A 24,815-nucleotide genomic window follows, 5' to 3' on the forward strand; every position below is an offset into this window, starting at 1 on the left:
CTCAGATGTCAACACAGAAAGGCCCAGCAGAGGGCGCTCCGGGCCGCGAGGAGGCGGCTACGCGCCCGACCGGAGTCCAGGGTCACAGCCGCGCAGCCACGCCACGTGCAAACACGCAGCACCACGGCCCTCTGAGCAGCACCCTCTGCCTGAGGCCGCCCAGCGCAGGTCGCCCGGGGCCGGGTGCGGAGCGGAGCGGAGCGGGTCTTCACGGCCGGGCTGCGCCCTGCTCGTCGCCAAGGGCACCCGCTGCCCCGCGCAGGGCCACGCAGGGCACCGCGGCTGCCGCCTGCCGCCACCCCTCCGCGCCAGGAGACCGTGCCGGGGCTTTCTAATCCTTTCATAAGATTTTTTTTGTCTCCTCTTTTCACTCTCAAGTGTCCCCTCCCTCCTCTAGTTCTGATGTGTCACCAACTGATAAATCAGATAACCCAGTTTCTTAGAATTTTGTCCAAAAGGAGGGGTTGCCAAGCGAGGCCTCACAAGCCCATGCTGCTTCCCTGGGATCCAGAGAGTTTGGGGCTCGCTCATGTTTTCCACCAACAGAAAAGTGCACTTTGCAAACAAATTCTATGTAGCTCACAAACGTTAAAAATCCATCCCAGTGTGCCTCGGGGCAAACATAAAACAAACTGAACAGATTCCGTGAGCTGAGGACAAACTTCGTCCTTAGTTCTCGAGAGGTGCGTCAGGAACAGACGGATACAGACAGACCCTTGCAAATGCTTTCAGGGTGAACGGTAAGGAAAAGTACGGGTTGTGAACGTTACATGAGCTCAGCGCTTATTTGAAACGGAGAAGCCCTTGTGCTAAAGAATGCGAAGCAGGTCACAGAATTCAGACCTTATTAGCCTTATCTTACCAGGAAGTGATACGAAACCTTAGAGAAAAAGAGCAAAGTTTAGATGACTCATTTCCAGATTCCTGTGGTTTATTATCCTTCCTTCTAAATTCTAATTTGTTGGAAGACTAGCTTTAGACAGATAACAAATTTTCCAGTATTCTGATATTTTAACACCCACATAGCAACAAGAATAAACTTTGCTGTGAAATCCTAAACCTATGGCTTCTGGACCTAACACAGACAGACAGGGATGTGAAGCTCCCGTTCTCAGTGTTTTAGGGCAAGTTGTGAGTAACCACTATTCTAACAGGCTGAAAGTTGGTGGTTTATATGGGTCTACACCACACGCACTGCTTTATCACACTCCCTTTCAACGAGAAAATGAAGAGAAACAGTACAGTATAATCCGTTCTAACTATGTGAGATTTTAAACGTCATGCATGCTGACTGATTAGAATTAGGTAAAAACCAGTGAGCTTGAAGCCACCTTTTCAGGAAAAGGCACTGGCGAGATAAATGCATATGTGGAATTCAATTTTTTTACACAAGCCATGCGGTTCTAACATCGTGCTGTAGACGCTGCGGATGGAGGGGAGAAGCTCTCTCAGACCCGCAGGGACCCACTGAGTGACAGCGAGAGAGGGTGTCACCTGTGTGCCAGGGGCCAGCTCCTGCAGGCAGGCAGGAGAGAGCCCTCGTGACCAAAGTCAATCACACACCGTCTTCTAAATAGGCCAGAAGCCACCTTACTTAGTTTTGTTCAATATCTTCAGATGAGTGTGTCACAGAACACTCTGCCCTGAAGGGTCTGGGTGTTGTGGTTGACCCCTCGCATTTTACGGAAAAACAGCGTCAGAGGTCACGCAGCGGACGGAAGGCCCCGCAGCCAGGCCACCGCACCCACTCCGGTATGGACGGGAGGGGCCAGTCGGGGTGAAGCCACCAGAGCTTTCTTCCCAGGTCCACCAGTGACCTGCAGTGTGACAGCTGCACGAGGGAGCAGCCTGCTCGGGTCGGACAGTGGAATGAAGACGATCCGTCACCCGGAGGTCCCAGTGGCCGGACAGGTGACATGTGCAAGGTGCCTGGCTTGTCTCCCGTGCGGGCCCCACGCGGAAGCGGCAGCCGCAAGAACCCCCGCACTTGTAAACCATCCGGGATAAAGCAGGAAATCTCAGGGAAATGACACACACTGAAGTGAACCCTGTGTGATGCGGTTTAAGTGTAAAGCAAGCTCAGAGCGCCGGACGCGTAGGTTAGAACAGCCAAGTCTCAACACAAAACCTCGGCTCCTGCCATAAGAAACTAGCAAAACAAGGAGCAAAATAAACCCAAAGCAAGCAGAAGGAAGAATAAAGCAGAAATGCATGAAGTTGAAAACAGAGAAAATTAAACAAACCAAAAGCCGGTTCTTTGAAAAGTTCAAAAAAATTGACAAACCTCTAGCAAGACTAATTTTTAAAAGGGAGAGGACCCCAATCACTACTATCAGAAGTAAGGGAATATCACTGCAGACACACAGACACCAAAAGGAGCTTAAAGACTACCATCAAATAACCCTAAGCACAAAAACATGACAGTTAAGATTAAATGGATCAACTCCTCAAAAATCACTAACTACCCAAATTGACTGAGATGAGACAGAATCAGAATATCTTCCTATATGTTCACAATGAACAAACAGAAACCAAAACCAAAACACAACACATTTATAATTGCTCCAAAAGATGCTGAAAATTACAAAATGCTAATGACAAAAGGCAATTTAAAACATAATTTCAACCAATGGGGACAAAGCACTCCGTGGGTGGGAGCCCTCAGCGCAGGAAAGATGCCAGCTCACCCCAGACTGGCCCTTGGGGTCACACAATTCCTGTCACATCCCAGCTGGGTTCTGTGCAGAGGGACAGGCTGAGTCTAAAATGTGCCCAAAAGGGTGTGGTACAGCCAGGAACACGGGCCTTTGTCCCCACCTCCTGGCACAGAGCTCCGGAGACCCTTGGAATTTCCTGAGTACCAGCAGTGTCCGGTCATTCCTGAGGAGCCCCTACTGAGGTGACTCAAGTGGGCCCCTGTGTTACCCTCAGGATGGGGCTAGTCACCAGAAAGACCAAGTGATCAGAGGTGTGGAAGTTCCAGCCCCAGCCACTGACCTCAGGAAGGGGAAGGAGCAGCGGATTAAGTTCTATAAAAACGCGTGCACACCACGAGGTGACGAGCTTCTGGGACAGCAAACACACCCACACGCCGGGGGTGGCACAGGGACAGAAGCTCCTGCACTCGGGACCCTCCAGGCCCCTCCCTGTGCATCATCTTCTGTTCACCTGCACTCTTCATCACGTCCGTCATAACAAAGGAGTGGAAAGAAGGAAACGTCCCCGAGATCTGGGAGCCGCTCTAGCAAGTTAATCAGACCCCAGGAGGGGTCGCGGGAACCTCCCACCTAGAGCCAGTGGGTCAGAGGCACAGGTGACGACGACATGGACTTGCGATTGGCGCTGAAAGGGGCTGGGGAGGTCCTGTGGGACTGAGCCCTTAACCTGTCTCCAACTGGGGTGTCAGGGCTGAGTTAGACTGTAGGACACCGGTCAGTGTCTACTCAGAAATGGAGAATTGCTTAGTTGGAAAAAACATATCTAGGAAGAATAACCGAAAATAATTCTGAAAAAGAAGAATGAGGTTGGAGAAATCACACTGCCTGATTTTGAACTTACCCTGCAGCTACTGCAGGTAAGTGGTGTCACAAAGTGACAGACACAGGCCAATGGGACAGAACTGAGTCCAGAAACCGGCCCACACAAGCATGGCCAACCAACTTCTGACAAAGGCCCCGAAGCCTGTCTGTGGATCTACAGAGGAAGGTAGTATTCTCAACAAAAACAGTGCAAAGACATTTGGACATTTGTAGAGAAAACAAACCTTGACTTAAAAATCAACTTAAAATGAACCACAACTCTCAATGTAAACGGTAAAACTGAAACTTTTAGGAGAAAATCGTTGTGGCCTACAGGTAGCTGAAGCATTCTAAGACGCCGATCCAAGGCACAACCCATTAAAAAGAATTCATCAGCTGGAACGCATCAAAATTAAAAATGTTGGCTCTGGGAAAGACTCCGTTAAGTGGATGGAGAAAAGGCACAGTCGGAAACTCTCGTCCTGGAGCTCCTTCCTGAAGGAGCAAGTCGGGGAGCCCGGTTTAGCAAAGCGCTGTCTTAGGTAATCTCCCACTCTAGAAATTCTGCTTGTGGGGATGATTTCACTCCTTGACACGCTGGAATAAACTGAGAGTGTGTGTGAGAGGCGGGCTTTGCATCTTTCTTACCTACACTCACACCGACCTGTTCAGCGCTGTGGAGACAGGGCAGAAAGTGCGTGACAGCCACGCTGTGGACCGCACAGGACACCAGAAGTGGTGGGGGTGCAGTTAGATAGCAGCTCTGCCTGGCGCAGCCGTGTCCACACCACTGTGTCCGGGTGGGGCCCAGACGGGCAGGAGGCCCAGACTGGGGGCCCCCGGGGGCTGAGAAGGAGCCAAGAAGGGTATGCAAGTGCGGAGGACTGACTGTGTCCCCCCAAGTTATGCAGCAGCCCAACCCCCACTGGGGCCTCTAGGGAGGTCATCCAGGCTACATGAGGTCAAGGTGAGGCCCTGATCCGAGATGCTGTCCTCCCAAAAGGAACAGACCCAGGCATGAGCGCAGAGGAAGGGCCATCTGCACGCCACGGAGAGAGGCTCAGGAGAGGCCAGCCCTGTCGGCACCTTGCCCGTGGACGGCCAGCCTCCGGGACTGTGAGGAGTGAATGTCTGTTCTACCTGTAATGGCAGCGCGAGCGGGCTAAGACACCCAGAGGGAGGTGTAGAGGGCAAGGACAGGGGGACCCGGGAAAGGGGGTGCACTACACACTCTTCTCCTGCCTGCCCTCCTGTGGTCAGCTAGTACACACAGAGCAGACAGGCCACTCAGGCAGCCAGAGCCGGAACATTGGCCTGGGGAAGGGCCCGCCCGTCCTGCCAGCTGCCAGGACGCCCAGGGTCAGCCTCAGAGGCAGGGAGGGGGTCTGGCCTGGCCTCTCCCTTGTCCCCACGGATTCGGGAGATGCAGGCCCCTTGGGAATAGCTCCTCACTGAAGGCGGAAACTGGGCACTGCCTAAACCAGGTGCGTTTCCAGGGTGGCACCTGCCCCAGGCCATGTGTGCAGCTGGCACAGGGCTAACCTGATAGCACCTGATCTAACTCTACCTCGTGAGACCGACTCAGACATTCAAGTAGACACACCTAACACCAAGGCGAGCCATGCTGCTCACAGCTCCCAACTGTGATAGCGCAGACACGACAGACCCCGCACTAAAGTAGCAGTGGCTTCCGCAGCAGTGGCTTCCGCAGCAGTGGCTTCCGCAGCAGTACCAGTGGGAAATGGCTCAGGTAAGGCACATTTTCTCAGTTCTCTGGAGAACCGTTAGACTTTACCTTCCCCTAACTTGCTGAAGAAAAACCCTATTGCAGAGGCCTCCACCTCAGTTACTTCTATGTTGCTTGATAACTCGGGCTTCCTGTTAGCCTTTGGCCCAGAACTCGTACTTCTGGTTGAAACGGTGCTTCTCCATTTGCATTACACCCTCAGTGTCTAGTTCCATAGTCTCTGCATGAGTCATGTCCTACCAGCAAATCAAACGTAGCTCAGAGGTCTCTTCTGGGGGTGGCTGCCCCCTCCTCACCGGGGACCAGGTGGGCCTTTCCAACAGCCCTTGTGCAAAGCCAAGCCCATCGCACACGGGGACCACGGCTGACTATGGGCCAGAAGCTTCTCCACTGCCTGTAAGAACCAGAAGGTGCCTGCTAGCTCTCCACGGAGGCAGCTGTGGTTCTTTGTTCCGAAACACAGAAAAGAAACCAGCGGTCCGTGTCCTGGCCAAGTGTCTGGTCACAAGCCCTCGGCTGGCCCTGTCCGCGGATGAAGGACCAGGAGAAGTGTGGCAGGGGTGCAATCCTGGTGCCCTCTCCATGTGTGACGAGAGCTCACGAGTCCCACTGCTGACACCCAAGTACCACGGAGAGAGACAGAGCAACATGCAATTCTGTGCCAGCCCTCAACAGCATCCGAGTCGGGACCATGTCGGTGCTGGTTAGAAGCCGCGCTGAGTCCTTCCAGAACCTTCACAGCCCGGACAGGCCTCGTAGGGCTGATAGCCCCAGACAGCCTCGCTCTTCTCTCCAGCTGTGAAGCCACCAGACACTAACAAAGGTGACAGTGTCACAGGACCGGAAAACGCAAATGCAAACTCACGGTGTGTGAGAACCAGCACAGTGGGGAAAGCTAGTGACACAGGTCTGGTGACAGAAGCAAAACTGGCGGCACCCAACAGGGAGGGGCACAGGATTCCCATCACCCAGGCGTGTGACCTGACCCTGCGAGGGGCTACGAGGCCCAGACAGACGGGTGGACGGAGCCCCCAGGAGTTCAGTGACCGGACGAGCCCCACTGAGGAGCAGCTCTGACTTCAGGGGCTAATCGTCGTCACAGCTCAGTCCCCTGATGCCGCACTCAGTCTGTCAAACAGCAATTCCTGTACGGTAGGCTCGCCTGCAGGGGCCTGGCTGGGCGTGGGGGCTGCTCCCCACTGCACCTGTGGTGGGGAGGTTCTGGGGAACTGCTCATCCTGGACACAGAGTCTGGAGGTCGGCCACCTGCAGGGCAGCCGAGGCCTGGCTGGGTGAGAGGCAGACGGGGCAGACCTGGGCTCCAGCCGACGCCCAAGAGCTGAAGGTTATTTTAGGCTCTGTTTTGGGGTGATCTGTTATGGAGCATTGTGTGGCTCCTGACGTGCTGAGGTAGTAGCTTCTTTAAAGGCAGGTAGACAGAGAATGTTGTTTACCTGTTGTCCCCATTACTCCTCTCAGGATGGGATCCACTCAGAGCACCTCCTCCTGCCATCTGCCCCATAGGGGTTTCTGGCCCATCACAGCCCACGCCTCCCTTCCAGCTCAGGGCCTGCTCCTGACGGCTGCTGGACAGCTCTGACCAGCCCTCCTCCAGCTGCAGGGTCCTGGGGATGGCCCCTGCCTGGCCAGAAACTTAGCCTTTCCTGGACTCCTTCCCAACCCGAGAGCTTGGCCCTGCCCACCCAGTCCAGCCACCATCTGCCTGGAACCCCTTCCCTGGAGGCCTTGGCCACCCCACAGACCAGGGAGAAGAATACCTGGGTCAGCAGCTGATCGGGCGCCAGCTGGTTGATCCAACGTGTATACCGTTCAGTGGAGTTGGGCGGCTCTCTCCTCACCTGGCACCCTATAATCTGCAAGACAGCAACAGCCAGGCCTCAGAGAAGAACGTCACTGTGAGTACATGTATGCACACACCTGGATGTGTACCTGTCACCTGACGCAAGCTGCACACCTGGGTCGCGTTCAAACTTCCTGGAGTGAGGGGAGGAGGGGCAGGCAGAGTTCTGCACGATCCTGAGCGGTGCCTGTCTCAGCGGCGAGCGGTGAGCCTGCTCTCCACTGGGTTGAGAACTTGTCACACATACACCCTCCCCACCCCCAATGCATTCAAACTGAAATGACCAATGTGCAACTTCAAACACCAAGTACCTCCCAGAAACTCTTCCTGAGCCTCAGCTCTACGCCTGCAGGGCAGCAAATCGGAGCCACTTGTTGCCTCCTCTAGACAGACAAGCGTCGCAGTGCTCAGAGCTCACAACCCCGGCCACCTCCCTGTCCAGGCGCCAGGCAGCACCCACAGGGCCACCCGATGGGCACCCCCCTGCCAGAGGCTGCACACCAGCTGCCGTACCCTGTCCTTCAGCACCCACGCTCCCTGCCTCCTCACTGTCCCCACAGTCCTCTCTCCACACACCCATCCCGTCCCCCAGCAGCACCTCGAATCTAGGGGGCCACCTGCACTTCTGCTGGAGGACCCGCTTGCAGGCTGTTCAGATGTCACTAAGACAGCTCAGAGGGAAAGCGTCCCTCAGACAGCCAGAGGCGGGTCTGGAAGGGGCTGTTCCCTGCAGCAGATACCAGGGGTCGTGCTCCTGCGTCACCAGCAGCCTCAGGCCGCAGAGGCTGAGAACAGGGCCCTGATGCCCTTTAGGGCTGGGCGTGGCAGCTGGGGGATATCTGCCCCTTGGGGAGCCCCCCATGAGGTTCTCACAGGCAGCGGCTGTGGGTGTGACCTACCGTCTGGTCCCGTGAGTGTGCTGTCTCCACCTCACAGACCAACAAGGAAAGCCATGAGGAAAGTCAGAGTGGTCTGTAAGTCCTGGGGTCAGTGTCTTTTCTAACAAAGTACGGCGGGCACCGCCCAGTGTACGGCGGGCACCGCCCAGTGTACGGCGGGCACAGCCCAGTGTACGGCGGGCACAGCCCAGTGTACGGCGGGCACCGCCCAGTGTACGGCGGGCACCGCCCAGTGTACGGCGGGCACCGCCCAGTGTACGGCGGGCACCGCCCAGTGTACGGCGGGCACCGCCCAGTGTACGGCGGGCACCGCCCAGTGTACGGCGGGCACCGCCCAGTGTACGGCGGGCACCGCCCAGTGTACGGCGGGCACCGCCCAGTGTACGGCGGGCACCGCCCAGTGTACGGCGGGCACCGCCCAGTGTACGGCGGGCACAGCCCAGTGTACGGCGGGCACCGCCCAGTGTACGGCGGGCACCTGCCAGTGTACGGCGGGCACCGCCCAGTGTACGGCGGGCACAGCCCAGTGTACGGCGGGCACAGCCCAGTGTACAGAGCTGCCCTGTGTGGATTGTATTGATTCAGTCATGCTGATGAGTTGCCAGGCGTTTGCTTGCGTGTTTTCGTTGTCGAGCTTTTTAATTACACTCTTTTTGGAGGAAATGGTAGATTCACATGTAGAAAAGAAATAAGAGAGAGATCCCGTGTGCTCTTCACACGGCTTCTCTAACAGAATCGTCTTGAAAACCAAGCGCTGGCTCCGTCAGGACTGGGCTCAGGGAACAGGGACCCTCAGATGCCTGCAGCCACGTCCCCCCTCCGTCACCGACGACCCGCTATTCCAACGCTGTAATTGTGTCTTTGTGATGTATGAACGGGATCATACTCTGTAGCCTCTTGGGATTGGCTTTTCCCCTGCACAGTTCTCTGGAGATTCGTCCAGGCTGCGTGGGTAACAATAGTTGGTTCTTTTTTGGCTAAAACTATCCCATAGTGCAGACAAACCAGTTTGTTTCACCTGCTACAGGACATCTGCATGTTTCTAGTGTGGGGTTGGAAATTACTATTTATTCCTAAGTACCATGAATTTTTAGTCTTGTTACTATTAAGCACTATCCGTCGGCTACAAACATTCACAGAGGCTTTTGTGTGACCATAAGTCTTCATTTCTGTGGGAGAAATGCCCAGGAGTGTCACTGCTGGGTCGCATGGTAGCAGCATAGTGACTTTGTAAAGAAACTTCCAGACTGTTTCCCAGGGCAGCTGCACCGTTTTTTCCCCCACAGTGTGGCTCAGCCTCACACCCCCAGCATTTGTTGCTGCGGGATCGTTTGAGTTGTACCCAGGCGGGTGGAGGCCGTAGCTCCCAGCGTCAATGTCCTTCCCCTGACATCTCTTCATGTCAAACCTCTGGCCCCCGGCGTACGTGCCATCATCGGTCCATTGACTTCAGTGAAATGTCTTTTCATGTCTTTTGTCCACTTTCCACTTAGATAAAACACACATGGCCATAGGTGCATATTCATTTTACATAGAGCTGAATTCTCTTTGTGGATTCTCTTCCGTATTGTAAATTAGAACGGTTTGTGCTGTCACCTGCCCAGGGTAAGGTTTCCCCGCACACCTCATCTGACCAACACATACGTTGTTTTTTTTGTTGTTTTTTTATTTGGGGAACAATGTGTTTCTCTAGGTTCCCATCAGCTCCAAGTCATTGTTCTTCACTCTAATTGTGGAGGGCGCAGCTCAGCTCCAAGTCCAGTCACTGTTTTCAATCTTTAGATGCAGGGGGCGCAGCCCACCATCCCATGTGAGAATTGAACCGGCAACCTTGTTGTTGAGAGCCCAAGCTCTAACCAGCTGAGCCATCTGGCTGCCCCAACACATAGTTTTTAACTGTCTATTATATCTATTTTCCGGTCTTGTTGAAACTGGCTTGCATTTGATTGCTGAACAGAAAAGATTTTGAGGGGAAAATGTTGATCAAAAGCTGTGAGGCAGGAATCCTCCACGTCAAAGGTATTCCCAAACGTGAATATAAAGGGCTTTACGTCCATCCACAAACACCAAGGCCCCCAGCCCCAGGTCCACTGTGTCACAAACAGCTGCCTGGGGGTGGGGTGACAGATGGGCCAAGTGCGCCCAGCCCCTCCAAGAGCTTTGTCTCCAGCCAGACCGAGGGAGTCTGGGAGTCGGCGGCCGGGCTGCTTCTGGGTTGGGAGCTGACTGAGGCTGTTTCCACTGTGAAGGCCTGAGCCCCCTCCCCCAGACCCTTCCTACACACTCATGCTTCTGACGGAAGTTAGAACCACGCATGGTGGGGGGGGTCTCACATCAAGAAAGAGGGTTAGGTGGGGGCTGGCGTGACACTGGAGCTTCTGGGGCTGGCAGTGAGCACTGGTCCACAGCTGAAGGGGAGCGGGAGGCGTCCTATGTGCCTTACTCTCCTTTAAAGGGGCATGGACCTGTTTTTCCCTGCGGACCCTCAGTGCCACACCAAGCTCTTCTCTGGTGCCCCCACCCTGCTTCCATGGCAGCTGGCAGAGCCCACCGCCCGTGTAGGAGAGGGACACTGAGCATTTGACGGCACGTGAGGCTTCAGAGGCTCAGGGCAGAGGCCGGGGCACGGCAGGGCCTGGCACCAGTGTGTACACGGACAGTCTGAATGAACCCAGGGCGTGTATGGCCTCGCCAAAGCCTGTGGTGGCGCCATCCTGCTTCTGCTCTCATGGGGGTGCAACGATGGAGGTGCCTGCCACCCTGCCAGCATTTCCACAAGCCGGGGCCACCAGGCAGGATGTTCATGAGCTTGTGGCTGACATAGAGCTCCCGGGCCACTGACGCCGGGGACGTAGGGAAGTCCTGCCGTCCGTCACCCTACCATTCAAGCGTCCATGTGTCCCAAGGCCACAGGGAAGAGCCGGCAGCATGTGTGGAAAAACTCCAGGACGCCTTCTTGCTGCCTCAGTGCTCCTGAAACTACGTACCACAGCACTCAGCCTCTGTGCCTTAGTGCAGGAGACCCCGATTCTGTCCCACAGCTGACTGCCACTCAGGAACGGTCAGTAAGTGGCCGGATAAATGCTGCAATAGGCACTGCCTAATGGCGCCCACAGTTCTGCAGGGGACACGCAACTGCGCCACTTATGCTGCTGCCCCAGGGGCCTTTCCTTCATAATTGAATGGTTTTCTTGTAAATGGCCTTAAAAAAGCAGTGAGCAAGGACAAGCGAACCCTTAGCATTCATGTCATTCTTTCCAAACTAACTATACACATAATTGACATAAGCAGCAACCAGCAACTGCAAATTAAGATTCTTGCAGGTCATGATTTTTAATAAACCCAGCCCCACAGTCACCACCTCTGAAAGCAGCTTTGTTCTGGTACCAGCCGGCCATGAGGACGTCCTGGTGTCCACTGAAAACCAGCAACGCAGGAGGCGGGAGAGGGACGGCAGGAGGAGGCAGCTTCTGCTGAACGTTGGGACGCTACAGGGGAATTTAATTAGAGGATCAGCAGGAAAAGCTCTAAGCTAGAACTTTATAAAACTTTACACAAATGCAACCAAGGTCATTTTAATTACGATTATGACAAATTGACACAGATTGCATTTTTTCCAAATTCCTTATGTGTCCCTAGATACCGTGGTCCATCTGAGCCTGTGAGTGGAGCACTGCCCAAAGTACCCTCATCGGTGAGCCAATTGTGTTTAATTTTTTCCATATGAAAATGAAAAAAAATGGGAAACAACATATCGGAAAGTATCTCACACTCTGAAATGTCAACACTGGTAACAGCATTCTTTAGGAGTTTCAGTGAGGAATGTATTTTAAATGCCTGGAAACAGCTGTGTGAAAACCACTCTGAATGAGCAGGCACGCGTCACACGGAGACAACGCACTCTGAGTGCTCAAATGCGGGCTGTGCTCCTTGCAGGGCTGGACCGCGTGTGTGAGACTTTAATTTCACAGGATGATGTGGTTTGCAGGAATAGGTAAAATCATAGACCACCAGTTCAGGCTTAGCTGGGTGGTCAAGTGCAAGGTAAACTTCCGGAAAAATCGTTGCTCCTCTAAGACCCTGCGGCCAGACCTCCGTGTGACATCACCACACCCAGCAGCTGCCTGGAAACCCTCCTGCATTTCCTTGGTGACCCGCTCTGAACAGAAATACGTCCAGGATGCTTTCCCACTCTTTTTTCTTTTCCCAACAAAGGAACCAGACCAAGAAAAATTGTGCATCTAGTCTCTCCTTTCACGTCACTACGAAAGCCCAACATCTCTGGAGGCCGTGTGGGGACCCCCACGGAGGGCCTCGGTGTGCAAGCCCTGCTGCTCTCCCCTCCCTCACATCACCTGACCCACTTCCTGCGCACACAACTAACGTGAGCACTGAGTGGATGCACCCATTTTGCTTGGGACAAATGACAGACACTGGACCCAGCCGCCTGCTACTCCCAGGGCAGCCACAGCCCCGCCAGCCAGCGCTGCAGGCACTGCGCAGGCGCGGAGCCCTGAGCTGGCAGCGCATATGCACTGGACCCCGCAGGCACCACCGCTGTACCAGGTAGAGGGAGCCGTGTGAGCAGTGTCCTCGGAGCTGAAGGAACACACGTTTCCGGAGCCTGTGGGCAGAGCAGGACAGTGGGCCCCACTGGCCACTGACCGCCTGCTGGGACCCGCTGCGTGTTGCTGTTATTCCTTTCCCGGAGCTTAGGGACCGCGCTCCCTCCCTCCGCCATCAGGTGAGTGTGTGTCCATCCTGGGGCTCAAATGCACTTAGTTTGGGAGGAGTGCGAGGAGGGAGGGCTTTGTCACCATAGCGCCCTCACCAGCAGCGCCCAGGAAGGTGGTCCTGGAGAACCTGGCTCGGCCAGCTGGGAAGCCGTCTAAAGATGACAGCCACAGTCTGAGCTTGCCTAGGTCCTACCTAGAATAACTTTCTCAACCTGTGTTTTCATATCCAGGGTGCAGAGCTTCTACAATGCTGATTAAAACAAAACAAAGCCAGAAAACGCTTTATAGCCCTCTGCAAGGACCAAGCACTACCCCAAATAAGAGGCACATCTTCCTCAAAGGAAAATGCCCATGAGTGTTTAAGAGACATGTGCGCCACAACCGTCCTCTGAGTGGCAGTCTCCCAGGAACCGCCTCTTCTCCAAGAAGACTGGGGAACGATCTAACAGCCCAATGCGATGCTGGCACTTACGCTTGTGGGGTGCCGGGCAGCAGCTTCGTGTTGCAGCCTGACCCTCTGCGGCATCATCACATCGTCCTGTGGGGACAGCACATGTTAACTCACGTGAAGCAACTGTCAGAGGACAGGGGAAAAGGCAGACAACCCAGCAGCAACGGGCAGCAGATCGGAACAGGCAACACAGACACGACCCAGTGGAGAAGACGCCAGTCAGATTCCCCAGCCACAGCCTGGGGGTGGGAGACGCTGATGGTTCAACAGAACACACGCTGCTGCAGGAGCCTCTGCAGACGGCCTGGCAGGTGCAGCAAGGTGCAGACACAGACCCTGAGACTGGCAGTTTCACTACTGGACACCAGACTTCACGGCAGCTCAGATCAGGGAACAGCCCACTGTCCACGGACACCAGGATGGGGACACAAAGTACGGACGTTACTATAATCAAATACCACTCGGCACTGGAACTAAATTACAACTATAAACACATAATAAATTTCACAGACACTGCTGAGTGAAAGATACAAATTCAAGCAGAATCAACCACATTATGTGAGAAACACACACACATCCACACACACAATGCAAACGATAAGGAAAAAATGAAAATGACAACCCAGAAGTCAGAATCGTGGTGGTTTTGCAGGGGGAGGAGGAGCATGTACCTCGGTTAGTCACACATATATCTGCTTCCTAATTAAGCTTTGAAGTGACATGTTTTGTGCATTTTCCTATAGGCATGTTCTAGCTCACAATAAAAATAGTGCTGCAAGTTGATGGAACAATTAGAAACCTTTCAGTGTTTTATTTCAAGATATAAATGTTCACAACAAAAGCATTAAAATAATGTCATTGGAGAGTACTTAAACTGAGATCAGCGAAAAGACCTGTATGTGTATTTCATACTTCTGCAAAATAGCTTTATGAGCATTGTGCTAATCAAATGACCTGAGAGGGGAAGCCTGCAGCAGAAGGAGGGGGTTGGGGACACGGGCGGGCACCCCCCACACCAGGCACAGGAGCACCTGGAACAGGTGTGAAGTCGGGACAGAGAAACCCAGGGTGAAAGAAACTGCCAGAACAGGAGAGGAAGAGCCAACCGTGAACTCAGGGCTGTTCAGGGCAGCATCCCCTGGGCCCAGCTGGGCGTGACCCCAGGCACGGTCATGGGTGTGGCCGACCTCGCTGGGCCCTTAAAAAGGAGAACAAGGAAATGAAGAGCTGACAAGAGGTTAGACTTCGGTTTAGCCCATTTCGCCTCCACAAAGGGGACTGCGAGGCAGCCGGCAGAGGCTGGGGCGACAGCTCCCTGGAAAGGAAGGTCTGTTCATCAAATCCTTGCAAATGGCTCCTGTATGTGATGGCCTCACGCACAATTCTGCAAATTTCTGAGGGTCACCTGAACTGGTCTTTGACCTCTGTGTCAGTTACAGGTGGGGAGCAGTAAAAGGCAGCACAGGCCATAGAACGTTTTCAAAGAGAAAAGCTGAAGCTAAAGGAAGCCACAGGTCAGAGCGTCACGGCCTCGGGACCCTGTGCGGGTGACTCCTGGGTCTGCAGCTCTCACCATTCTAACCTGGGCTCCATATTTTCTAACAGTCCTACTTGGACGTCGTATGTCTCATTACGCCTTTTCTTTCCTTCCCTTCAGCGAATAAAAAGAAAGGTGTGGAAGAAACTGCAGAGAGGAGAGGGCGACCGGAGCATTCCTCTTCTTCTTCCAAGTCTTGCCTGAGACGGAAACTAGGAAACTCGTTCCTCCATGCTGGGACCTGCATACTGGGGACATCTTGGCATCAAACATGCCAAGACGGGGGTGATGCCGTCTACCCCCAACTCAAATGCTGTTATTATTGTCATTAGAGACAAATACATGATCATCCTAACACATGCCAGGAAGAGCAATTTGAAACAGAACAAAGAGGAAAGTACTATGTCCCTTCACCCAAAGGCCACGAAGCCCAATTTCAATGTGGTGGGTGTAGCTGTCTTTGGTGGAAACTGTCGTTCACAAAATGCTAGATGGACCATTTGAGTGTGAAAACAGGCCCCAGAGCAGCATCTTAAAGGAGTTGACACACAGGGAGAACGGCTGAGCATTCTGCAGGAGAAAATGGAGAAATCGGAGTTTCAGTCTAAGAAGAAAAGAGCAACAGAGGAGATGAAAGAGACCAAAGCAGCAGGACTGACGGGACAGAGCAGCTCCGCTGGGGGTTCTCACGCGCAGAGCTGTGCCACAATGTTATGTTGTTTATCTGCACAGGCTCTCATCTCTCCCTACGTCCTCTGAACCGAGACCTGGCACATGGGTTCCTGGTCATCAGGGAAAGGCTGAGTCAGTAAGAGATGAAGAGACGGTTCCGATGTGGATGAATTCAGCACAAGCAGAAACTCTGAGCCAGCGCTGACCTTGAGAAGGAAAGCAGCGGCCCCCAGGAATCGCCGTAGGGCGATCAGGTGCTCTTTCTTCACCTACCACAATCATTTGTCACGCCGTTACCTTTTTTATAAACATTGTCTAATTCCCTCACACAGATACACAGTTTACTTGCTATTATAAACTAGCGCATGCTAACTTGTTTCTCACTCTCCATCATAATAAAGAACACTGAAGGTTCTTCGTCCATAAACCTCTTTCAGAATTTCAGTTACCGAGAAGTGAATTTAGGAGTCAAGGGCACACACATTTTTAAAGTTCTTGATGCAAAATGCAAAATGCTGCTGTCAGCAGAGCCAAGTACTGAGTATCTATATTTTTAGAAAACTTTGTTAATCTGTTTTTTTAAAGTAGTATCTCACCAATTTAATTAATTTGTGTTTAACTGCAAATGCCTTAAATTTTTTACAAAGTCTGTCATTGGCTCATCCACTTTTGTGAAGCTTCTAATCCTGTCCTGTCCTGTTTACCTCCCACCCATGTTTCTTTGTTTGCTCATCCACGTACATGAATTATTTATACCTAAGCCTGTCAATCTTTCAAGTATTGTATTTGTCAACATCGTCCCAGATTATCTTCATTTTTGCTTACACGGTTCCCTGCTACGCAACTTTGCTTTTTCGATGGACTCTTGTTTACTAAACTCATTAAGTGCTATGATAATCAGTCTAATCATATAATATTAAAACAATATATTACAATGACTTTCAAGAACCACACTAAAATGTAAGACATTTAATTATCCAGCCAACATATATACATAGATTTTAAATAAAACAAAGACTTACTTACCGAATCCAAAAAGCAAAGATAAGATCCAGAGCTCTGTGCTATTGCTTGATTTTTAGCATATCCAACTGTTTGAAAAAGAAAAAGACCTCTTTTGTAATCAGTGTTCAGCAGTGTGCTCTTTCATAAAATGTAGTGTAGTGTATACACTGTGAGAAAGCAAGGCCATGCTGTACTCCCAGGTAGAAGGTTAGCTCAGGTCAGCTTTATGGGCAAGAGAGGAAAGGGCACAACCTGTACAGGGTGCACACGCCTGAGATGCGGGCGGCCCAGCGGCACCGAGATGCTGCTGTGGGAAACACTCCTCCCTGGAGAACAAACCCAGCAGCCCTATACTGAGAACAGCACCAAGCTAAGCCTGCGGAGTATTTATTGAAAAACAAAATTAAAACGTCCCTGAGTGAGGTGCGCTGCTGTCAAGTCACATATGTTCCTGGGCAGCAGGGTGACAGACATGTGTGTGCCTGGCTGGTGAAGGTTCCCTGACCTGGGTGCTTTGGGGCACAGTGCCCACTACGTCCAAACGTGTGTGCGTCCTGTGACCGAGGATGACACATCTGCACACTCCCCAGGACGGACTTCCTAAGAACCCCACTGAAGAACAAAAAGCCTGCAAACGCAGAATCAATGCCGCACACAGTGGAGTGGCCCTCAGACACCTGCTAAACACAGGGAGCCAGCAGAGGGCACTTTGTGGTGATATGGACACAGGTATGAGGACAGCAAATTCTTCTTTCTGCTCTCAGGAGGATGGGTGTCCCGGGAGAGGGAAGTGACCACAAGGGGGCCCGGGGCTTTGGGGGCCCGTGAGCCCAGCTCTTCACTTCACTAGCACTAAGTTTACACACTGTGTTCAGTTTATGAGAATTAACTGAGCTGCACAGTTTCAACAAGTGTACGTTTCTATATGGATATTATATTTTAATAACTGTCTTAAAAATCCTTGCCTTCAAAGAGATTAGAACTGCATTGGAAAAGAGAGCTCACCGGTAACCTGTGTTTTCATGCAAGTGGAAAACTACTGAGGACACACACAGAAGAGAGAGTCAGAGGAGGACTGGGCTGCTAGAACTTAACAGAGAGACGGCGGCGCAGGGCACACACATGTGAGTGAGGTCCTGAGGGCAGCAAGCAGCTGGGAGCCCGGGCGGCTCTGGCGGGCACTGATGTCGGGCACTGACACCATGGCCAGCCAAGGACACCAGGGGACGATTCTGAACAGGGAACAGAAGTGAACACCAAGGAGGCAGGTCAGAGCCGGCATTGAACCCAAAGAACAGGGCTGGGGGACTTCGGGGCACAGCGCCCACTTTCCCAGGAGAAGTGGCTGCTGACCCCTGAATTGTGCCAACAAGACCATTACAGATTTGGTGCCACCGAGAGAAGTCACCACACAAAGCCACGCAGATGTGTGCAGAGCGAGCCCAGCAATTCCCGCTGCTGACCCAGGTCCAGGCAACCTGGAGGGGCTGTCGGTCCCCAGGGATGCAAGCAGATCCTCCCCATGAGGGACAGCGCTGTCCAGTGAGTCAGCCGCTCTCTGGAGCACCCAGGTCAACCACACTGGGCAGAGAAGGAAGAAAGGACATGCAACTGTGATGCGCCCCCACTCGGGTCATCCGAGGCTGTGCCCCAGAGCCCTGCCCCGTGCAGGGCTTCGCACACAAGGCACCAGCTTAATTTCTAGCATTAATCCTAGAGCTTAGTCAACCCAAGCCAGTCAGTGGGCTGGTCCAAGATACGAAGGAACCACAGGGATAACCAGGCAGAAGAGGAAACCGAGAGAGAGAGAGAGAGAGAGAGAGAGAGAGAGAGAGAGAGAGAGACACAGACAGACAGACAGACAGACAGACAGACACACAGGGTGCCTGGCTGCTGACCCCAGGCCTGGAGAAGCGCCATCACCTTGGGACAGCTGCAGCTAACTCCCCTTCACACTGCACAGCAGGGGAAGCCCAGAGTAAGACCTCATGGGAATCAGAACCAAAGAGCTGCACATGAAAACCGAAAAACAGGAGGAGACTTTCCACAATCATGTTTAAATTAGCAGGAGTTCTGTTTAAAAAGTTGACTGTTAGAGTTGGGCTTTAGAAGGGGAAAATCAAACCCAAGAATTTGGGTAATGAAGGAAAACTCTGCTCACTAAGAAGCCTAAAAGTGTTTCACAATGAAACCTCTGTTTGGCAAAGACAAGGAATTTGCTTTAATATTATTTCCTCGAAGAAAGTCAAATGTTTGTGCCAGGGCCCATGTTTGGGGAGGCCCGACCCTTTGTGAGGAGAGCGGTTGTCATGGTCACAGCAGGAAAAACTCAGGCCTCAGTGGGCTGTCAACATTCCTCACTCCTGGAGAGAAGAGGGTGGGATTGTGCTTCATTTTGATTTTAGCAAGTGACCACATTACAAAGAAATGTTTTGCTCTATTGATATGAAATAATAATAAATGAATCTTAATCCAACTGCAATAACCCAGCACTCCTGAAAATAGACACTTTGGACCTACGTTATCCAATAGTCGATATAACTTTTCCTACTTAAGAAAATGTCATTATAGGAAAGCATGCCCTTTCAGACACAATCAGGTTAACTCCATTGTGTGAATGTGTAATGCAGGAGCCCCACGAACCAGCCTCCCCCCAAGTTGGAAGAGCGACTCCATTTCTTCACAATATTACCACTTTTTGTTATTGATAGAATACATACAAATGTGACATGGCTCAAGTTACAGCTAATGCATAAAAAGTGTTTTATGAAAGACAAAAAACTTGTTTTTAAAATAGAAATTACACACGCAATCACAAGAGTCACCAAAATGCCTTCCATTTACTTTCATTCAACGATGGAAGATGCAAAACATCTTAATTAGACAATATTTTTAAAGGATACTCTTAGTAGTTTCAAAATCCACAATTTGTTTATACACATTTCAGAAGTGAGTTGAAATAGATGTTTTACAATACCTGACTTATGGGGAAAAATGTTAATTATAAAACAGCTGAAAGAAATTAAAATCAATGGAAAGACATTCTGTGTTTATGGATTGGAAGACTTACTATTATCAAAATGACAATACTCCTGAAATAGATCTACAGATGTCATGCAATCCCTATCAAAATCCCAATGGTCTTTTTTGCAGAAATGGAAAACTGATCCTAAATGTCATATAAAATTGACAAGGATTCCAAATTGCCAAAAGAATCTTAAAAAAAGAAAAACAAAGTTGGAAGAATCACACTTCCCAATATCAGAACTTAAAACACAGCTACAGTGATCCACCCACCGTGGTGCCGGCTAAGAGCAGAGTCAGACATGAACCCACACACTGATTTTCAACAAGGTACCAAGACTTTCAATGGAGAGAAAATAGTCTCTTCAACAAACAGTGTTGGGACAATGTATGTATTAATTCAAACATGTATCAAATGTAAGAGCTCAAACTATAAGACTCTGGAGAAAACACAGGGGTAAATCTTCATGACCTTGATTTGGCAATGGTCTCTTAGATATGACACCAAAAGCACATGCAACAGAAGAAAAAATAAATCGTATTGCATCAAAACTATAACCTTTGCACATTAAAGGATACTCTCAAGACAGTAAAAAGACAAAACTAGAATGAAAAATTACTTGCTAATCATATATCTGATAAGGAAGGATATAACATCCAGCTTATATAAAGAACTCTGACGACTCAACAACAAAAAGACATACGACCCAATTCAAAAATAGGCAAAGAACCTGAGTAGACATTTCTCCAAAGAAGATGCACAAACAGCCAATAAGCCCATGAAAAGAGGCTCAATATCATTAGTCAGCAGGGAATGCAAATGAAAACCACAATAAGAAACTACTCCGCACCCACTAGGATCACTACAATAAAAAACAAACAGAAAACAAGAAGTGTTGGTGAGGATGCAGAGAAACTGGAACCCTCACGCACTGCTGGTAGGAATGTAAAATGGTCCAGCTGCTGTGGAAACAGTGTGGTGTTTCCTCACTATGTTAAACACAGAATTACAATACGACCCAGCCATTACTCCACGGTATACACCCAAGAAATTAAAGACCAGTGTTCAAATAAAAATTTGTACCCAAATGTTCATACCGTGTTTGCCTGAAAATAAGACCTAGCCAGATCATGCACTCTAATGGTGTCTTTTGGAGCAAAAATTAATATAAGACCTGGTCTTATTTTACTGTAAGACCGGGTCTTATATAATATAAAATAAGACTGGGTCCTATATTAATATTTGCTCCAAAAGATGCATTAGAGCTGATTGTCCAGCTAGGTCTTATTTTCTGGGAAACATAGTAGCAGCACTATTCACGACAGCCAAAAGATGGAACAACCCAAATGTCCATCAACTGACGAATGCAGAAACAAAATATGGTCGACCTAAAATGATTCTCTTATCAAAAGGAATGAAGTATCGATAAACGCTATAACATGAACCTTAAAAACATTATGCTAAATGAAATAAGCCAGTCACAAAAGAGCACAAATTATATGATTCCATTCACATAAAATGTCAACCAAAATAGGCAAACCTACAAACAGAAAGTAGATTAGCAGTTGTGTAGGGCAGGGGTAAAGGGATATGGAGGGTGGTAACTGAAGGATTCAGGGCTCCTTTCTGAGCTGATGAAATGTTCTCAAGTTGACTGTACTGATGCTTGCCCACAGGTGTGAATACACTGAAAACCACTCAACTGTATACTTTAGTGGGTGCGTTGTACGGTATGTCAATTATATCTCAATAAAGCTATTATAAAAAAAGCATTTGATTAATCAAAAAAAAAGACAGATAAAGAGGAAAATGGAAGAAAGAACAGATACAACTAATAGAAAACTAATAGAAGATGGCCGCAAACCTAACCATGAAAATAATCACATTAAATGTAACTAGTGTAAACATCCCAGTTAAAAGGCAGAGATGGTCAGATTGGATAAAAGACCACGCTGTCTGTAAGAATCTACAAGGGAGGGGGACCCTTTAAATATAAAGACACAAATGGGTTAAAAGTAAAAAGGAGGGGAAGCTGTAGTATGCTAACACTAGACAAAATAAAGCCCGAGCAGTTATATTAATATCAAACAGATTTCAGAGCAAAATTTACCAGCGATTAAGAGGGTTATTTCACAATGATGAAGGCGTCAATTCTTCATAACAATCCTAAATGTTAAGAGTTTCAAAAGACACGAAGCAAAAACTGATAGAACTGTAAGGAGGAACAGACAAATCTGCAGTCGGGAGATTTTGCTACCCCTCTCAATAACTCACAGATCAAGTAGACCCCAAAGCAGCAAGAGTACAGATTTAAACAAGGTCCCTAACTCTGCCTCATTCACATTTACAGAAAATCTACCCCAAACCAGCAGATAATCTTACCAAATTTAAAAGATTCAAACCAAACAAAGTATGTTCTCTTACTACAGAGGAATTGAATTAAAAATCAGTAAGAGAGAAATAGGCGGAAAATCCCTCCAATATTTGGAAAATAAGTAACACCCTTCTAAATAACCCATAAATCAAGAAATCAGGAAACTAGAAGGTATTTTGAAACTGAATGAAAATGAAAACACACATACCAGAATTCACAGGATGTTGCTATGGCAAGTTAGAGGTAATTTGTATCGCTAAATGCCTATATCAGAAAAAAAGAAAATTCTCAAATCAACAACCTCAGCTTCCACCTTAAGAATTAGAAAAAAGAAAATAACCTATCAGAGTCGAAACAGAAAACAGACAAGATAGAAAAAGAAAGACAACACAGCAAATCAGTGAAACGAAAACCCAGTTCTTTAAGATTTAAAAAACTGGACAAAAATAAACCAAACGTCCCAAGAAAACAATTTTAAGGAGAGGTGACCAGTAATAATCAATTACGCCAGAACTGAGACACCCAAAAGCCTTTCGTTTGGCTGCGTAGGTAAAGAATTAGTGGTTATAGACAAATCCTTACCCAAGAGGAAGAAATTCAAGCCTACAAGTGGTAAATGTAAGTGCGATTCAGCACACTTTTCACCAGGATTTGAACAGGAAGCTATTTAAGCACACAAGTTGCTAAGAAACCATTCTCTAAAGCTGAATAGTTGGCTAAGCATGGTTACTGACCTCCTCGGGGAGAAGGACAGTTGTGCCCTCCAATGACCACGAGGATACCGGAACCTTCTAGCTTCACTTTCCATTTTTCAACGATAGTCATGGACTTGTCCTGAAAGCAAGAGGACGTGGGCAGGTCAGCAGACTCCCCTCAGAGCAGCCGACCTTGACTTCCACTAGGGCTCAGTCACCAGCAGGAAGTTCGTAAGTACCTTACTGCCATCATTAAAAACCGACAGCTCCATGGAGCCTTGGAAGTCCTGCTGCAAAACGGACCTCAGGCACTCGTCCAGCCAGGGCTCAGCATCGTGCACGGGAAGGATGATCGACTGGAACGCAAAAGACAGGGGTGAGCAAACACCAGGTAAAGACTGAGCGCCCTGCCCGCCATTCCCCCACTGCTGCCCACACGTGCTTGCCCCACTGGCAAGGTCTGCTTTCCAGAATAACCCTGTACTCGGCCTCCAGGGGAAGGACATGCGCGTGTCTGAGCTTCACTCCATGTCTGCCCAGAACATTTACTGCATTGGTCTTTGGGAACAAAGGAAAAGGAAACAATAGTCTGAGAATCACCCCAAATTTTCCCAACCCAAGGCAAATGCATGTTTTCCAACCACTGGTCAGAAACATCATTATTTTGGTTGAAAGAAGCATCTGTGTATCTTCCAACGCACTCATGAAAACGACTGATCAGCTCTTTTTGGGTGGGATAAGCATTTTCAGTGAACCCAGATTTTGGAGGGACTGAACAAAGAAGCCCTTCTAAGTACCCCACACACGCTTCATGGAAGGGTGGGAGCACGTGCTGGGCAGTGGGAGGTGATCTCCCACTCTCTGCCCCTCGGCTCTCCTGAGTTTAGTTTGGTGCATCCTTTCTCACAGCCCAGGAAAAACAAAAGTTTCTGAAGTGTATGGAGTGAAACCAATGAAACCTGACTGCCAACGAAACAACTGATTACAGGCACTGCGCTCATTTTGTGCTTCACCACATTAATACAGAATCCCCGAAGGTGTGTATGTCCCGACCCTTGAGTTTACACTCGTGAAGAGTGGAGATTTCTAATGAGAGAAACGTCATCCAGGTGAGTGTACATGTGCACACGTGAGCACACGTGCAAACATACATACCTGTACGTCTGTGTGTTGTGTGTCTATAGCGACTACAGGTAGGATTTAAATCCAAATGTGGGGATGAAAAGCTCATAGATATAAGCACTGAAAATATAATTCAGGCACTTTCTTCATTCTGAGGATCTGATTCAACGGTGTTATCCCTTCCTGAATTTATGTTGACCACAAAAGTAGTTCCCCCATTTACTTATGTATTTACTTTACCTTAGAATTATTTTTCAAAGGAAAGAATACTGTTGCTATTCTCAAGATGGACAAAGCAAACGTGAATTTCTGTCCAAGATGGGCCTTGACCAATCTCTCCGCACTCTTGCTGCTTTGGGCAGAGCCCCTCACACGCAAGCCCAGGGGAAGTGGGAATGGGGGCTGCAGGGAGGGTCTGAAGGGGGGAGAGTGGAGAGAGGGGGGGGGAGGGGGGGACAGAGGGAGGGGAGGGGAGGGGAGGGGAGGGGGGGAGGGGCAGGGAAGGGGACATGGGGGAAGGGGGAGGGGAGAGGGGGGAGGGGGGAAGCGGCAGGGGAGGCGGAGGGAGACGAGAGACGGATGCGGCCGGGCAGCAGCTGACCCAGGGGGAGGGGAAGGGACAGGGAGACCGGGCGGCGGCCCCGCGGCCAGACACCTACCACTTCGGCCGGCATGGCCGCTCCTCTGGTCGCCCCGCCCACCTCGGGCTGCAGCGCGTGCGCCCGGCCGCTCGCCGGGAGGCGTGGCCGAGACCGGGCTGCGTCTGATTGGTGCAAAGGGACGTCGGTGGTGGGCGGGCCGAGGCCGAGCGGAGAGAGTGGAGACGCGGCTTAGCGCGGCGGGAGGACTGGCGGACGGGCGTCCGAGGGCGGCGGGCTCCGTGCGCGGGGGCCGGGAGGCCAGGGCGTCGGCACACGGCCCCGGGCGACCGCTCCGTCCCCGGGGTCTTGTCTCGTCTTCTTTGGCCGCTGGAGGGAGTTAAGTCCGAAGTGCTCAGTAGTCAAACATCTGAAAGCACGTTGGTTCAGGGGAAAGCGCCACACGGCGCCAGCTGCTTGACTTCAAGAACAAACCTTGGAGGTTGTGTGTGTAGCCTTTCTAAAGTAAGCAGGTGACATGTCACCTGCACTGTTCGACCCGAGCGGAGGCCCAGGACACCTGAAGTCCCCAGAA

General features: G+C 50.6%; 1 protein-coding gene across 14 annotated transcripts in view; it reads right to left on the bottom strand.

Annotated features, from left to right (window-relative positions):
- B3GNTL1 (UDP-GlcNAc:betaGal beta-1,3-N-acetylglucosaminyltransferase like 1) overlaps positions 1-24,415 on the bottom strand; it is a 51,773-nt gene extending 27,358 nt beyond the window's left edge. For 5 of the 14 annotated variants that reach the window (XR_002137689.2, XM_019735513.2, XM_019735510.2 and 2 more), the window contains exons 1-7: positions 24,302-24,414; positions 22,760-22,876; positions 22,560-22,659; positions 16,448-16,512; positions 15,517-15,690; positions 13,234-13,299; positions 7,044-7,139 (exon numbers count right to left, since the gene is read on the bottom strand). Coding sequence is in view for 13 of the 14 variants with exons in the window: in XM_019735513.2 (XP_019591072.2) it covers positions 7,044-7,139; positions 13,234-13,299; positions 15,517-15,690; positions 16,448-16,512; positions 22,560-22,659; positions 22,760-22,876; positions 24,302-24,316 (633 nt within the window). In the remaining variant the exon portion in view is untranslated. Of the gene's footprint in view, positions 1-7,043; positions 7,140-13,233; positions 13,300-15,516; positions 15,691-16,447; positions 16,513-22,559; positions 22,660-22,759; positions 22,877-23,882; positions 24,058-24,301 lie in introns of all 14 variants that reach the window. The other 9 variants (XM_074319597.1, XM_019735511.2, XM_074319598.1 and 6 more) reach the window with 8 other exon arrangements.
- Between the last annotated feature and the right edge of the window lie 400 nt (positions 24,416-24,815).

This window comes from Rhinolophus sinicus, linkage group LG15, assembly GCF_036562045.2.
Source record: "Rhinolophus sinicus isolate RSC01 linkage group LG15, ASM3656204v1, whole genome shotgun sequence".
In the NCBI taxonomy this organism is placed as follows: Eukaryota; Metazoa; Chordata; class Mammalia; order Chiroptera; family Rhinolophidae; genus Rhinolophus; species Rhinolophus sinicus.